The 14429-nt window shown below is 43.8% G+C and overlaps 1 protein-coding gene across 3 annotated transcripts in view; it reads left to right on the top strand.

Annotated features, from left to right (window-relative positions):
* Window positions 1-14429, top strand: part of ERN1 (endoplasmic reticulum to nucleus signaling 1) — a 30759-nt gene that overhangs the window by 11814 nt on the left and 4516 nt on the right. Inside the window, exons 3-16 of one of the 3 annotated variants that reach the window (XM_032706875.1) lie at window positions 3952-3985; window positions 4964-5036; window positions 6150-6222; window positions 7295-7417; window positions 7854-7955; window positions 8410-8671; window positions 9287-9365; window positions 10028-10190; window positions 10970-11088; window positions 11493-11684; window positions 12268-12523; window positions 13289-13379; window positions 13652-13841; window positions 14315-14414. In XM_032706875.1, coding sequence (XP_032562766.1) covers window positions 3952-3985; window positions 4964-5036; window positions 6150-6222; window positions 7295-7417; window positions 7854-7955; window positions 8410-8671; window positions 9287-9365; window positions 10028-10190; window positions 10970-11088; window positions 11493-11684; window positions 12268-12523; window positions 13289-13379; window positions 13652-13841; window positions 14315-14414 — 1857 coding nt within the window. Of the gene's footprint in view, window positions 1-3951; window positions 3986-4963; window positions 5037-6149; window positions 6223-6871; window positions 6944-7294; window positions 7418-7834; window positions 7956-8409; window positions 8672-9286; window positions 9366-10027; window positions 10191-10969; window positions 11089-11492; window positions 11685-12267; window positions 12524-13288; window positions 13380-13651; window positions 13842-14314; window positions 14415-14429 lie in introns of those variants that run through there. The other 2 variants (XM_032706876.1, XM_032706877.1) reach the window with 2 other exon arrangements.

The following is a 14429-nucleotide window of genomic DNA, read 5'->3' as shown; positions in this document are numbered from 1 at the left end:
TGATTGCAACAGCAGGGAAGGCTGACATGGTTTTAAGTTGGCCCGTTAGCCCAGACCTTATGGTGTGGCCTCAGACCAGGAAACCGTTTTTTCCAGCTCATTCCAACTCTGTTTCAGAATCTCCCACTTCTCCTTTTGAGTCACTGGGCACGTTACAGTGATGAAAACAGGCAACTCTGTCTTGTATGTTAAAGAATACTCGGATTTTGGTCAAAGGACAAATTTTATCTTATCATGTCTTTGTGAAATATGGAGAAAAGTCAGATGCATTATATTTAGCAGTATGGGTATAGTTTCAGAAGTTGTATATTTGACCTTTTTCCATATGTGTATGCAAAGCATGGGTTAGAACAACCTGAAACGTGCTCTGCCCACTCACAAATACATTCTGGCCATGATGCAACCAAAACTTGGCTGGGACATCTGCTGCTGCCAGGTCAAAACCTTCATTCTGGGGAAGTGTAACAATAATAATTTACCAAATATCTGGACAGTCATTATGTTACCAGGTTCCTAAGAACTGCTTGTAAATAAAGTTTTGGAGTTCTCAAATAAGTCTTTATAATCTAGGATCAATGTTGTTTTGGCATCTTTGTTTTCTTAGCCGAGAAGGTGGAAAGGTTTTTGGACAGGATTTCATACCAAAATCCATCTGTAGGACATTGCAAGAAGTTGGCTTTTCTGCTGGTACAGGGAATGGAAGCTTCAGGGAGAGAGAAATGCATTTTTATCCGAGTTTTATCATGTTTTCTTTGGAAAACTTTTGTTCTGATGCCGAATAGTTAGTGCTTTGTTCAAGGGTTATCACCCTGCTGGTGTTTGGAACAGATGGGGCTGTTGCAGTGACTGTACCTAATTACAGGGAACTGCAGTTCAGGGAAATTTTGAAAGCAGGATGACGTGGTTGCAGTCCCAGCATGTCAACACTTGAGTGGGCAGCAGCTGGAGAGGAGACCAGGCCTCACTCTCTGACTCTTGCAAGAACTCTGGGCTTGACCCGTTGTGGAGCAGAGTGACTTCAGTTCCAGCTCATCCTTTTACTGCTCTGTATTGAAGCATATGAAAACTATTGTAAAACCTGGCAGCAATTAATTAAACTCAAGATTCTCTTTTTATCTCAGAGCGAGTTCTTATTTCAAAACAAACTTTGACATAGGGTTGGAACACAGCCCAACCCACATGAAAGTGAACGTGAAGGGCTCATTGTCTGTCTTCAAAGGATCTTTGCAGAGCTACGACCTGAGTTCAGGATCATAAAAGTGTTAAGAAAATGAGAAAATTTACTTCACCCCAGTAACTAAAAATGTAGAGAAATGGCTCTCCAAGGCCTATCTTTCCAGGTGGAAGGTGCTAGTGAGAGAATTCCTTTCACTTCAGCAAATGAACCCTCCCTGGGTTTGTGTTCACTCCTCATGAACAGCCCCATGTGATGGAAACGAATCAGATACCACGAAATGCTTCCTGACAGTTCTTACACGACACCCAGTGCTGCAGGAAGCCATCACAATAATCAGTGTTTTGATTCCTGTGCTAAAAAAATTCCTGCTGCTTTGTAATAACTTCTTAATCTGTTCCATCTCCCTCTTCTTTATCATTGCTCGTAAATCAAATTTCAGTTACTAAGAAAACAAGGAAAATCAGGATTTTTTTCACTTCTGGTGAAGCACATGATGGTACTAAAGAGAAGTTCAAGGACTTTCTCATGAGAAAGATGCTTCTGTACACACTGAACAGCTTGGGATTTGCCACAAGGCTTTCCTTCATGTCATCTGATATCCAACAGTGCTCCAGAAAAATAGGAGTTGAAGAGACATTCATGAGATTTCTGGCATCTTTTATTAGAGGAGACATTGGTTGATGAAATTGGAAATTGTTATAAGTGACATTTTTACAATACGTTTCAGAAAGATAAGCTTGGGGGTAAAAGATTAATGCAAGTAAATATGGCACGTGTGTGTGTGTGTGTATTCTTTCACTTTTGTGGTACTATGTGCTCAATAAAACTATGCCAAAATTCTCAGATCTTTGAGATAACTGGAGCAGAGTGGAGCACTTTTTTTGGTAGATAAAAATAGATTGCTCAGTTTTAGAAAATTAAGTGAAAACAAATTATTAGCCAAAAAATGCTTTAGTGTATTATTATTTTTCAGTGTATTTTTGAGGCAGAGAGGGAGCTGTAGGAAAGCATTATGAACCAGGCTGTCCTGCAAATGTCATGGACAAACCAGGATCAGTTCCTAGAAGACATAATCTACCTTTTGAAATTTCCTGTAATTGTTCAGGTTTTCCTGAGCATTCTGTGGAAAAAACCCTGAAATACTGATGAGTTTGAGGAACCCACACTCCTCCTGCTGAGGAGTGTGTTGTGTCAGGGCAGTAACTGAGCAGTGAGGGAGTTTGGGGCTGGATTCACATGGTAGTAGTTTTATACTGTAATTCCACATAACAACTGCACACCACCATTTCATTCTGAGAATAAGCAGTCCTTTTATTGCAATGAAAAGTTTCTGAAGTTAATTCCAACAAGAAACTATTTTCTTGTGTTTTGCTGACAAGAAGGTGTTCGAGTGCTCGAGTTCATCCCCTTTGTATGATGGTCAGCAAATGCTTCTTTCTTACCTGCTTTTCTTTAGCAACAGAGACTTAGATATCATAAAGCTTGTGGAATACTTGGAGCAAACACTGAGAAATAATTGACATTAAGTTTGGAGTGTGGGGTGTCTCTCCCAGCACATCCTGAAACCACTTCCTTCACACAAGGGATAGAAATGAATTACTTGATGTAGTTAATGGAGTAAAGGTCTGACTAAGCAGTGTGATCTGTAGAGACACAGAGAGAGCACTGAGTCACTGCTTTGTTTGAATGTTAATTATTCTTAGGGCCTTTGATGTGTGCTTGGGTTCTCAATGAATTCAATGGAGTTTATTTTGACACCTTGGAGAATGTACCTGGAGTGTTTTATAGGCTTAAATAGAAAAAAATTACATCCATGTAGTTATGTTTTGAACAAAGCTGCTTTGAAAGAGTTTGCTGTTGTAAACAGAAATCAATGAAGTAAGGATAATTGTACTGTTATCCCTCATAACTTGCTTTTTGTCTCTGATATTCTGTGTATATCTTTGAGTGAGTGCTGTTTTCAGCTGTGCTGCAGCCAGGGATCTGTCTGGGTGGGGGGTTCTTACATGCTTTTAACCTGTTCTGTAAAACCAGGACGTTGTTCTAGGTATTACCATCAAACCCAGCAGCTGCTGTGGGGCAGAGGGGGACAGACTTTGCAAGTCTCGTGTCATGGACCCTGAATTTCTTGTTCTTGTCTTGCTTAGCTCTGCAAATATCCCAGTGCTCTCTGACTGCCCAGAATCTGTGCCAGTTTCCCAATCAAAGGCTCTCAAAACATCACTGTTTTTGTTCTTATTTCCCTCCTGTTGCATCATGATGTTTGCATGGAGACTCTCCATGGGGTGAATAAACAGTGTTTGCCTGGTCATCTTTCATCCTCTTACTCAGGCTTATTCCAGTGTAACTGTTTGATTTTCCCTGTGGAAGTGCAGATACTTTGAGGATTCCTTCCTCTGGCCTTCTGAGGCACTGTCTGCAAATAGGCCCGTTTCTCTTGGGAATTGCAGAGTATGTCTTATAAATCAGGGTATTTCTGTGGTGTTGGCATCATGACTCAGGATTTGTTAAGGTCTCAGATATTTTGAGGTATATATTGTGGGTAAAGCTGAGCAATGAATTTCAGGAGGCTTAAAATTCCTCAGGTGCTTTGTAGTTTCCCGTTTTCTGAACCAATTTCCAGGAGCACAGAGGCTGCTGAGGTGGCACTTCCAAGCTGGGCATCAGCCTTTCCAAGAGGAACAAGGTGTGCCAGGCCTGCCTTAGCCCTGTACCTGGTGAGTTCAAGGATTGAATGGCCAGTGTTATGACCTTTTCTTTTTCTGTGTGTGCAGATCCTGTGCTCCAGGTGCCGATACATGTGGAGGAGTAAGTGTTCCCTTTATCTCGTTTGCTGCTTGTTTGATTTTCACTGAGGTCTTAAAGTTTGGTTTAATTTGAACCCAAACAATCCGTGTTCTAGAGAAGTTGCCAACCTTGCAGGAGTCAGTTTGAGGTGGTTTTGGGAGCAGATACAGAAAGGATAGAATTAGCTACCTGTAATAGCTAAGAGGAAACATGGTGTCTGCAGCCTGTTCTCTGGAGCCCTTGTTCAGTTTGGGGATCAGGGTGGTGACTGTGCCACAACTGAGAGCTGTGAAATGACAGAGACAGCTTGGGAGGGACTCTGGGTTTGTACTTACTCCCCTCAAATAAAGACTAAAAATAGTGAAGCACAGGAAACCAGCCACCACCATGATCAGAATCTGCAAATAGCACCCTCAAGCTGTAAATTCAGAGTGGTGCCTCCAGCAATCTCACATTTAGCTTCTAGCTAAAATCCAAATTTGGGGCTTTAACTTTATGCCTGTGAAGTCAGTGGTGACATCCTTCCTTTTGTGTGGTTTGGTTTTGATCATAGAACCTTGGACATCAGGCTTTGGGTTTATTTGTGTAGTTTGGGAGGGGTTTACCTTTATCTCTTAAATTTAGTTCTGGCAACTCTTTTCTTGTTTCTTGCCTTCCTTATGCTTTCTGGGATTTTTTATTTGGTTTGGTTTTAATTCTGTGGCATTTTAAGAGCATATAAATCTTGTTTAAAAGCTTTCACTCAAGTCATTGCCTGCCATGTTTGGGTCTTTGAATTTTCAAATGCATGAGTAATCGTAGATTATATCAGTTCTGCAGCTTCTTTATATTTTTAAATTTTCACATTAATAAATGAAACTCCAAAAACTGGATAATAAAAAGTAAAAAATTTAACGTTGGATGAACTTGTCTGTAAAGCCAGTACTGACCACAGTTACTTTCCTGTTCTCTGAGAAGCACAGTACATTTTATCATTTATAATTGCTGCTTAAATCCCAGGCCAGCATTCCTCCCAGACCCCAATGATGGCAGTTTGTACACACTCGGGGGCAAGAACAGTGAAGGCCTGACTGTAAGTATTTCAGTTCTCTGCTGGGAAGTGCCCCACTCAGCCCCTCACCTCTGCAGAATGAAAACACACTGATTTTATTAGAGCAGAATGGGATGGTCAGGAAATGATTTCTGCTTGAAAATACCAACACCACGTCTTGTCCACTCGTCTTGTCCAGCTTTCCTGTAACTTGCTAAAATAAAATCGACGTGGTATTATCCAAATGTTGAATAATCTCTGTGTGATTTGATGGGAAAGGTGTACCCAAAATAATACCAGATGTGTCACTCTCACCCAAATGCTTCATTTTCTAAAGCCATTTACCAGAGGCAGGATTAATGTCTGTGCTGTGCTGACCCCTTTAGAAGGTGCCTTTGAAGATCCAGTAAGCAGACAAAAGTGCTGAACCTTTCAGAGTAGTCCCCAGTCCCTGTAGCCCACAGCTACTGGCAAACGTTTGACTTTTGTTTTTAAACTTTGTGGTGACACTCAGATAAAATGTTTGGCTTCCCACAGGTTTTTTTCTCTGGCAGCTGGATGATTTCCCTTCAGAACTTCAGTGTTGTTAAACATTTTAGTAAATATTTATTTACTCCCCACTCCTCCCACCCCCCAGAACAGCCAGATCAGAACTTGCAGAATTATTCCTGGTACCTTTCCTGGGTGAATCCAGGGAGCAGCAATCTCTTCGAATCTATTCCTTTATTCTGATAATCTCTCTTTTTGAATTACAGTAATTTCTGTTTAAAATCCCTATTATAAAATAGTTGGAGATTCCTCTTCCTTCCCTATCCCAACAGTTCCCTTTAGTTCCTGCTTAGTCCGAGGGGGAAGCATTTTATGCTCATTGCTGGTGAGGATTTAAACCACACCAACAGTGTCGGTGCTGATGGGAGACCTTGGACCCCCAGTCTTGGCTCCAGGCAGTTCCTCCCTTCTCCCTACATTTCTCCTGCTGTGAATTCCCCAGGGCAGAATTCCCTCTGCTCCAGGTTTGCAGAGCAGGGCTTTGACCTGACACTTTGACCTGACACAACCAACCAATAAAAACCTGTCACCCTTTTCTGTGAATGAATGTGAGGACTGTCACATCAATGTGAAGAAGCTTTTATTGTTTGTTTGTTTTTCCTCCAGAAACTTCCATTTACTATCCCAGAGCTGGTGCAGGCATCTCCCTGTCGCAGTTCTGATGGGATCCTGTACATGGGTGAGCTCACATTTTATCTCCTTTAGACTGTAAGATGTTCAGTGACTACAAAATGTAGAGAATCCCAGACAGGGAAATAGGAAATAGGCTTTATTTTGGGTAGTAATTATGATTTTTCATAAGCCTTTCTGATGACAAAAAATCTGATTAATACAGAATTCAATTACTCTTTGAAGATTAAAACCCAACTGCTTTTCCTGAAGGAGCAAACAGTTTTTCTAAGCAGTGAATAGCCTGTATGGGGTTTTTTGTTTGTTTTTGATGTGACTTCTGCTTAAAGTCTTTTTACAATAATAAATGACATTGACTGCCAGACAGTTAGAATTAAATAGAAATCCCATTGCCACACAGTCAGACATCCTCCTTTATCTGAGGCACAGTCACTTCATTTGTGCTACAAATGATAACATTTTGACTGACTGCCCTGACTCATTCTAATTGCAGATGGATTTGGGAGGAGAAGAGGAGAAAGAAGGACAGTTATTACTTATCACAACAGTAAAATATGTGAAGATCAGGATGAATTTAGCACTGATTTTGTGAAATCTCCTAAAGGCCCAGTATTGCTTCTGGTTCTCCATTTGGTGCCTTTCCAGTAAAGGAGTGAAAAATGTGTATATGAACCTTGTAAACATGTGTTGGTGTCAAAGACATTCTTAAGCTTGTGGGTGACAGATTCTTGCATGGGATGTTTGGTTACAATCCTTAATCAATCTGAAAGGTGACCCTCACTTTTTTTTCCCCACCTACTGTCCTTCAATATGAGCCCTTCAGTCTCCTCCTCTGTGAGCTCGTGGGATCTGCACTCAGAGCTCTGTTAGATTTTATCAGTGTGAAAAATCATTCAACCAAGTACTTCTTGTTCTAAATGTTGTATTTGGGGTTTTTTTCATCAGTATTTGGGATTGGCCAGTGATGAAACTAAGCCTGACTATGAGAAACTGTTTTATTAAAAAAACTTTATTTGTGCTAAGTTCATGAGGCTGCTAAAGAAAAAAGAAGACTGAAAAAAGCTGGATAGAAGTGCAGTTTTTCCAACTGAATAGTAACGTGGCTTAAATTATGATTTCAGGTAAAAAGCAGGATATTTGGTACGTGGTTGACCTCATGACTGGGGAGAAACAGCAGACCTTGACTTCCTCCTTCACAGAAAGTCTTTGCCCATCAACATCCCTCCTGTATCTTGGCAGAACAGGTCATATGCTTTTTTTTCCTGTAGCTTATAAGAAAATTGTGTTTCTTAAAGTTTAGGCTTGTAACAAATGACCTTGTGGTCAGCTCAGGTTTTCAAGTTTATTTCTTAGGAAAGCTTCTGTAAATTATGATTTTAGACTGTACACAGAAGAATTGGTAATAGATGGAGCATATCCACTGACATTGTAAGTGTGTGAAGTAACTGTTGGAGTTACACCAACACCATGGAGGTGCTGACTGGGAAAAAGGATTAAGTGTTGCAGACTTGTTCTTTAACCCCTCTATCGGTGTGTTCCTTGAGTGGGATAGTGTTGGGAAAATGCAGTGAGAGAGCAGTGGGGGTGTGTGTGGTGATTGAGGAGTGGCTCAGATTTGAGGTGATTGATTCTGTTCTCTCATAGGTTTTTTTGCTTCACAGACTGTGTATTTTTTAACAGAGTACACCATCACCATGTATGACACCAAGAAGAAGGAGCTGCGATGGAATGCCACCTATTTTGACTATGCAGCTACTCTGCCTGATGAAGACATAAAATACAGTAAGAATTTGATTGCTGTCTCCCCCTGCACTGGGGTTTTGTGTACAGGCAGAAATATTCTGATTTATTCTGTAGTTAACTGGTGAGGCTGTCTGTCTGATTTCTGTGCAGTTGATCTTCTGCCCGTTTTTATCCTTCACATACTGCAGTATCTCACCCCTGTTAGGTAGCTCCAGGTTAAGTGAATCTAAGAAGGTGCAGCTCTTGAAGATGTTTCCTTAAAATGTAGTGAGAAATGGCAGGAGAGGCATCAGAGCTGAGCTGTGCTGCACCTGACTGCCGGGAGCACCGGAGTGCAGTGCTCTGGGACAGCAGCTGAGCTGGTATCGGCCCCCTCTGACAAAAGCTCTGCTGATGAGCTGCTCTGCCAGGAAAGGTTCCTGTTAACCTGAGGCATAACTGTTCTGTGTTGTTGGAGCTGCAGCAGTCCGGGTGCTCTGTGTGTTTGTTGCAGAGATGTCCCACTTCGTGTCCAACGGGGACGGGCTGGTGGTGACGGTGGACAGCGAGTCCGGGGACGTGCTGTGGATCCAGAACTACGCCTCCCCCGTGGTGGCCTTTTACATCTGGCAGAGGGAGGGGCTGAGGAAGGTCCTGCACACCAATGTGGGCATCGAGACCCTGCGCTACCTGACCTTCATGTCCGGGGAGGTGGGACACATCACCAAGTGGAAATACCCCTTCCCAAAGGAAACGGAGACCAAGAGCAAGCTGACGTGAGTGTGAAATTCCCGTTGTTCTCACTGACCGCGTGTCACTAAAACCTTGTCTACACATAAGTCAGGGGTTGTGCTCCAAGTTGCAACATGGTGAAAATACATAAAATCAGCTCTAGTTCTCCAACTGCTATTTCATATAATACTTGATGTGTTACTGTGTAAAGTCAGAGACCAAACCAAAAAACTTATCAGAAACTTACGTTATACACACATAAGTGTATACTCCTAAGTTTTATCAGATGTTCTGTGTTGAGTAGTTTCCCATATGGAATTAAATTGTTTTTCCTAATGTGAAGCCTTTGACATTATAAAAATGGTGCACAGCGTTTTGGGAAATGTGAGTTATTGAAAAATACAGAACTAGGACATGAGTTACATCAAATGAGTAAGTGCTGTGAGTGATGAACTAACAATGCTTTCATAATTAGAAAGAATGCCTTCATAGTTCAGCAATACCTCAAACAGTTTTACAGATCCTGGCTTTTCAGGACAACAAATCCTGATGACTTGGGAAAGTCATGCACTTGTTCTGCAGGATTGTGCTGCCCAGGTTTTAGCTAAGATGGTAAAACATCCATTTGCCTGTTGCTAACCCTGCCTGTCTCTCCCCAGCCCAACCCTGTACGTGGGGAAATACTCCACCAGCCTGTACGCGTCGCCCTCCATGGTGCACGAGGGGGTCACTGTCGTGGTGAGTTGGGTGGGCTTGGAAAAAGGGTTGAGGTGGAAACACACATAAAAACATATTAAACTAAAAAGGAAAATAAAACACTGAACACTGTACATCTACAGAAATTTGGGGTTATTGCAGATTGCTATCGAGAAATGCATGGCAAATTCAGTGTGTCCTGAAACAATTGTCAGTGAGCCCGAGGACACATGGCCATGCTTCAGGAATCATTTCAATGCTGCAGAGCAGGAACTGCAGCTCCTCAGGAGCTGTGCCAGGCAGGCTCAGCAGGAGAGGACCTGAGGTTGCTGCTCTTAGTGGTGCTTTGTGGTTCGTGTTAAAATTGCTGATTTGTTCATCAAAGTGACTCCCCACAGAGAGGAAACTGCATCATAGTTTTGTTTTTCTCACTGTGGCTGAAGAGGTAGGAAATACAGATCCTGTTTAGGAAAAAAAATAGGGGGAGTAATCTCATCTCCCAGGCAACATATCCCTGAGGAGGTCCAATGTCCAAGGCTGTGGAAGCAGCTGCTGAGGGCAGAGTGGCCGTATTTGCTCACGGTGACGGTGCTGCCAGTAATCTCTGCCTGCCCCCCCATTTGACCTCCATTTTTTTATTTTGCTGCCTATTTAAATAGTCCAAGGTCACAGGAGCAATAACTGTAACCATAATCTCTCCCCAGCCCCGAGGCAGTGCCATACCCCTGCTGGAGGGGCCAAAAACAGAGGGAGTCACCATCGAGGACAAGGGCGAGTGTGTCATCACCCCCAGCACGGATGTGAAGTTCTCGGGGAGGCTGAAGGACAAGCACAAGCTCAACTACTGGAACGACTGGCTGTTGATAGGTGTGGGAGGCCCTGCCTGGCCTGAATTACCCAGTTCTAACCATAGTTTCTAATTCATCCTCATTTGCATATGAATTAATATGTTTAAGTATCCACTGGACACTGTGTTTCCCAAGGCTCCTGTGACTCAGTGACAGGGTGAAGAGGGCTTAACTCCATGTGTGGAAAGTTGTTTGTTGTTTGTTTGCCCCCTCCCTCAGAGAGGGGCACAGGTTATTTATTATTTACTGTAAATACTGTATTCTTAATTTCATTCTCACCATATGGATCAGATGGTCATGTGTTCCCCATTTTATAAATGGATTAAAACACAGAAGCTGAAGAATATTAAGTCTCAGCCTGTCTTGTGAGTCCCTAATCTCCAAATTTTGGAATTGACTTTTCATGGTATTTATAGTTTTGCTTCCAAAATGAGGAACTGTCTCAAGTTCAGTTTTTAGTGATGCCTACATGATGTAGGAGCTCTGGGACAGTGTGCCGCTTTCAGCTTCTTTAAGTGCCACCTTTCTCTTCCCATGATCCCTTTCCTTGTTAATACTCTCACTCCTGCAGTACAACAGGCACTTCCTTAGTTTGTATTCCTGTGCAGCCCTCTGTGCTGGGGCACCTCTGCCCTCCATTTTCCCTTTTCCTCTCCTGCATCTTATTTTGTGGTGTTCTGAAGCCTTTTGTAAATCAGCTTTATATCTACTCTTCAGCAAAGATGTTGAAATCAAGATATCTTTCCTAAAAAAAGGACAACTTTCTATTTCAACAAATGTGTTTTGTTTTATTTAAAGGGCACCATGAAACACCATTATCTGCCCCTACAAAGATCCTGGAGAAATTCCCAAGCAACTTGCCTAAGAGGCCTGAAAACGTGATTCCAGCTGACTCTGAGAAAGCCACTATTGAAGAGGTTTGTGATTAATAATTATATGAGAATAATATATTGTATATATGTGACAATAAGATAATATATAATAATTATATGAGAATAATTATCTTACTGGGTGGTAAAAGAATATAAAGGAGTAGAAGTTGGGGAAGGACATGGAAAGGAAGCTGCAAGGAATTACTTCACATTTTTTTGTGTCAGATTTCCATGTCCTCAGCACACAGAATCACTGGTGTATGCTGTGTCATTCCTTATTTCACAATTAAGGCTTTCAGCTGCTTTTTTTTCCCCCACATGTAGGGGTGGGGAAAAACTTTGACTTTGGCAGGTTTAGAAATGACTAAAAATGATGTGGCAGAAAGGCCGGATGTGAACGCCTCGTCACCCACAGAGATACTGAGCTAACAGAGCTTTCTCGGCCTCAGGTCATTGGCATCGTGGAAGGTTCCCCCACAGAAGGGCCTCCTGCTGCCCCACAGGACATCGAGGAGGCTCCTGCCCGGCCCCTCCCGCGGCCAGAGGCTCCAGTGGACTCCATGCTGAAGGACATGGCCACCATCATCCTCAGCACCTTCCTGCTCGTGGGCTGGGTGGCTTTTATCATCACCTACCCCCTGGTAATGCTGAGCTGGCTTCCTGTGCTTTTGGGTGGGGGGAGAGTCGGTAACGCTGGACAGCCAAGAAATGATACAGGAGTTAGTTACCCACTCCAGGGATTTTCCCTCCTCACAGATGTGCACTGGGGAGTAAAGGCTACAAATCTGACTTAACAGTGATTTCTTTGGGCCGACTCTGCAGAGATTTCTTCTTTCATTTACCAGTTGTGGTTCTTGTAGGTGTTACTCTATTTAGATAAGATCTAATAGATCTTATCTATTGGCTTCACTCCTCTCTTCCTCACCTGAACCACTGTCAGGTTTTCCAGGTTTTGGATCCAAGCCTTTATCCTTATGTGGTTTAAAGACACCTGGCCAACCTAGTAGCAGCTTTTGCCATAATAACCAACCCCTGGGATTTCTCAGCTTGGTAGTGGAAGTTCAGAATGAAATTAAACCCTGTGTGACTGTTCCCCAGCCTGCAGGGCTGGCAGGGACATGGCAGGAGAGTTTTGCTCCCACCTTTCAGATGCAGCTCCCCAGTAGCTGTAGGGCTCCCCTGTGTGACCTGACTGTGCAATCTTCACTGAGGTCTCTCTCACAGAGTGTCCATCAGCAACAGCAGAGGCAGCATCAACTGGAGGAGAAGATCCAGCTCTTGCAGCAGCAGAAGCTGCCCTTTGGTGCCCCCAGTGACCTCCCCCCCGAGGCGGATTTCCTGGACACGTCGTACGGGCGCACGGAGAGCTCAGCTGGCAGCACCCCAAACCTGTCCCCACGGGCCTCCAACCACTCTGCCTATTCCAGCATCTCCACATCCGACGGCGGGAGCTGCCTCTCCACTGAGCAAGAGGAGGGAGGTAAGGCTGACCCAGCAGGGTTTATTGTGTCTCTGTTTCCCCAGTCTGTGCTGATACACCGAAGTAATTACTGGTGATATTTTGTAGCTCTGCAAATGAAAAGACCCATCCTCCTCATCCAGCCTGACCCTCTGCACACCCCAGGGCACTGACCCTGTGCAGGATTATTTGCATTACACAAATAGCTGAGGGGTTGTGCTGCCCATGGCAGTGTGTTCCTATAACCTGTAGCCATTCCAGGGAGAGGGTCATTTAAATAAAAACACATATTATGATGATTGACTGGAATCAAGGACTAAGGATTGCACACACTGCCTGCCTTCCTGCCTGGTCAGCCTGTGCACTCACTTGTCCCCTCAAAGCCTGTTCAGGGGAACTGCTACTAAACCCACTTCCATAACTGTCAGTCAGCATTTCCTAAATTCAACATCTATAAACTTTTACAAAGAGCTTGGCTGCTGAGAACCACTCATCTCTCACTGCCCCGAGCCATCATCTTTGCAGACCCACTGTCAGGTGTTGTGTGTGTGTTTTGACTCTCAGTGTTGGATCATTTGGTCCACAGAGAATTTCCCTCTTCAGGGTGAGTGCCAGTGTGGAGATGTTCATTTGCTTTCATCATCTATGTGTTAAATTTAAACATGAGCAAAGAGACTTTTCCAGACTGGCCCCAAAGGCTGTGCAGTTTTAAAAAAAAAAAACAAAAAAACACCAAAAAAACTTGCCCCATCCTAAACCGGTCCTTGTTCCTCTTTTCTTGTTCAGATGAAGATGCAAACCGAGTGATGGTTGGCAAGATTTCCTTTAACCCCAAAGATGTACTGGGACACGGAGCTGAAGGGACAATTGTTTACAGGTAGAAGAGAATGTGTGCACTGAACAGACCAATGAATGTTGTGTTTGCATTAGACCCGTTTAATTTATTTTTATAAATGCCCTCACATACCTGATGTGAGCAGAAGTGAAACTTTCTGCATGTGTCTGGAGTATTTTCATGCATTTTCTTCAGCAGCAAAAACTTTTACTGTACTTCCCTAAGAAGTATTTCGTGCCCAGACGTCCCCGATTCCTCTGGCCACACTTTGTGCACAGTGTGAAGGTTGCTGTGGTTTCCCTCGCTGCCTGCAGGGGCACCTTTGACAACCGCGATGTGGCTGTGAAGAGGATCCTCCCCGAGTGCTTCAGCTTCGCAGACCGGGAGGTGCAGCTGCTGCGGGAGTCGGACGAGCACCCGAACGTGATCCGGTACTTCTGCACGGAGCGGGACCGGCAGTTCCAGTACATCGCCATCGAGCTCTGCGCGGCCACGCTGCAGGAGGTGACACGGGGAACTGCTCCCTGCAAGGCCCTCACTGCCCTCCAGCTTCAGCTGCTGAAGTGCCTGACACAGGGATGTTCCAGTTACTGCCACCATCACCTCTGTGACAGTTCCACATTCCTGGGAGAGGGGTGTTCTCAGAGCATTAGGAAGATACCCCTAACCCTGGACTGATTTAAGGACAGACACTGTTGTCTTTTGATTTTTTTTTTCTAGTCATTCTCCCCCTCCTACCACCCAGACTTTTGAAAGCTCTCAGCCCTTGTTGGTGGAGCACAGTGCTCTACAGAATTCTAGCTCTGAATGACACTTAGAGATCAGCACCTTCAGCCAAAGCAAAGCTCTTTTCCCTGTGTTACCAGCTGGCACAACGTACCCAGTTGAACCTTTCTGGGGGGGTGAAGTGCATGGATTTACCATTTATGTAGCTGCTGAGCAGTGTTGGGGCTGACTCTGCTTGTTCTCTGTTGCAGTACGTGGAGCAAAAGGCCTTCAGCCACCATGGCTTACAGCCCATCACTGTCCTGCAGCAGACAACGTCTGGGCTGGCGTACCTGCACTCCCTGAGCATCGGTGAGAGCCTCTCCT

Source organism: Chiroxiphia lanceolata, chromosome 19 (genome assembly GCF_009829145.1).
Source record: "Chiroxiphia lanceolata isolate bChiLan1 chromosome 19, bChiLan1.pri, whole genome shotgun sequence".
Lineage (NCBI taxonomy): Eukaryota > Metazoa > Chordata > Aves > Passeriformes > Pipridae > Chiroxiphia > Chiroxiphia lanceolata.
The sequence above is the reverse complement of the archived record's forward strand: the minus strand, read 5'-3'. Positions and strand labels throughout refer to the sequence as shown.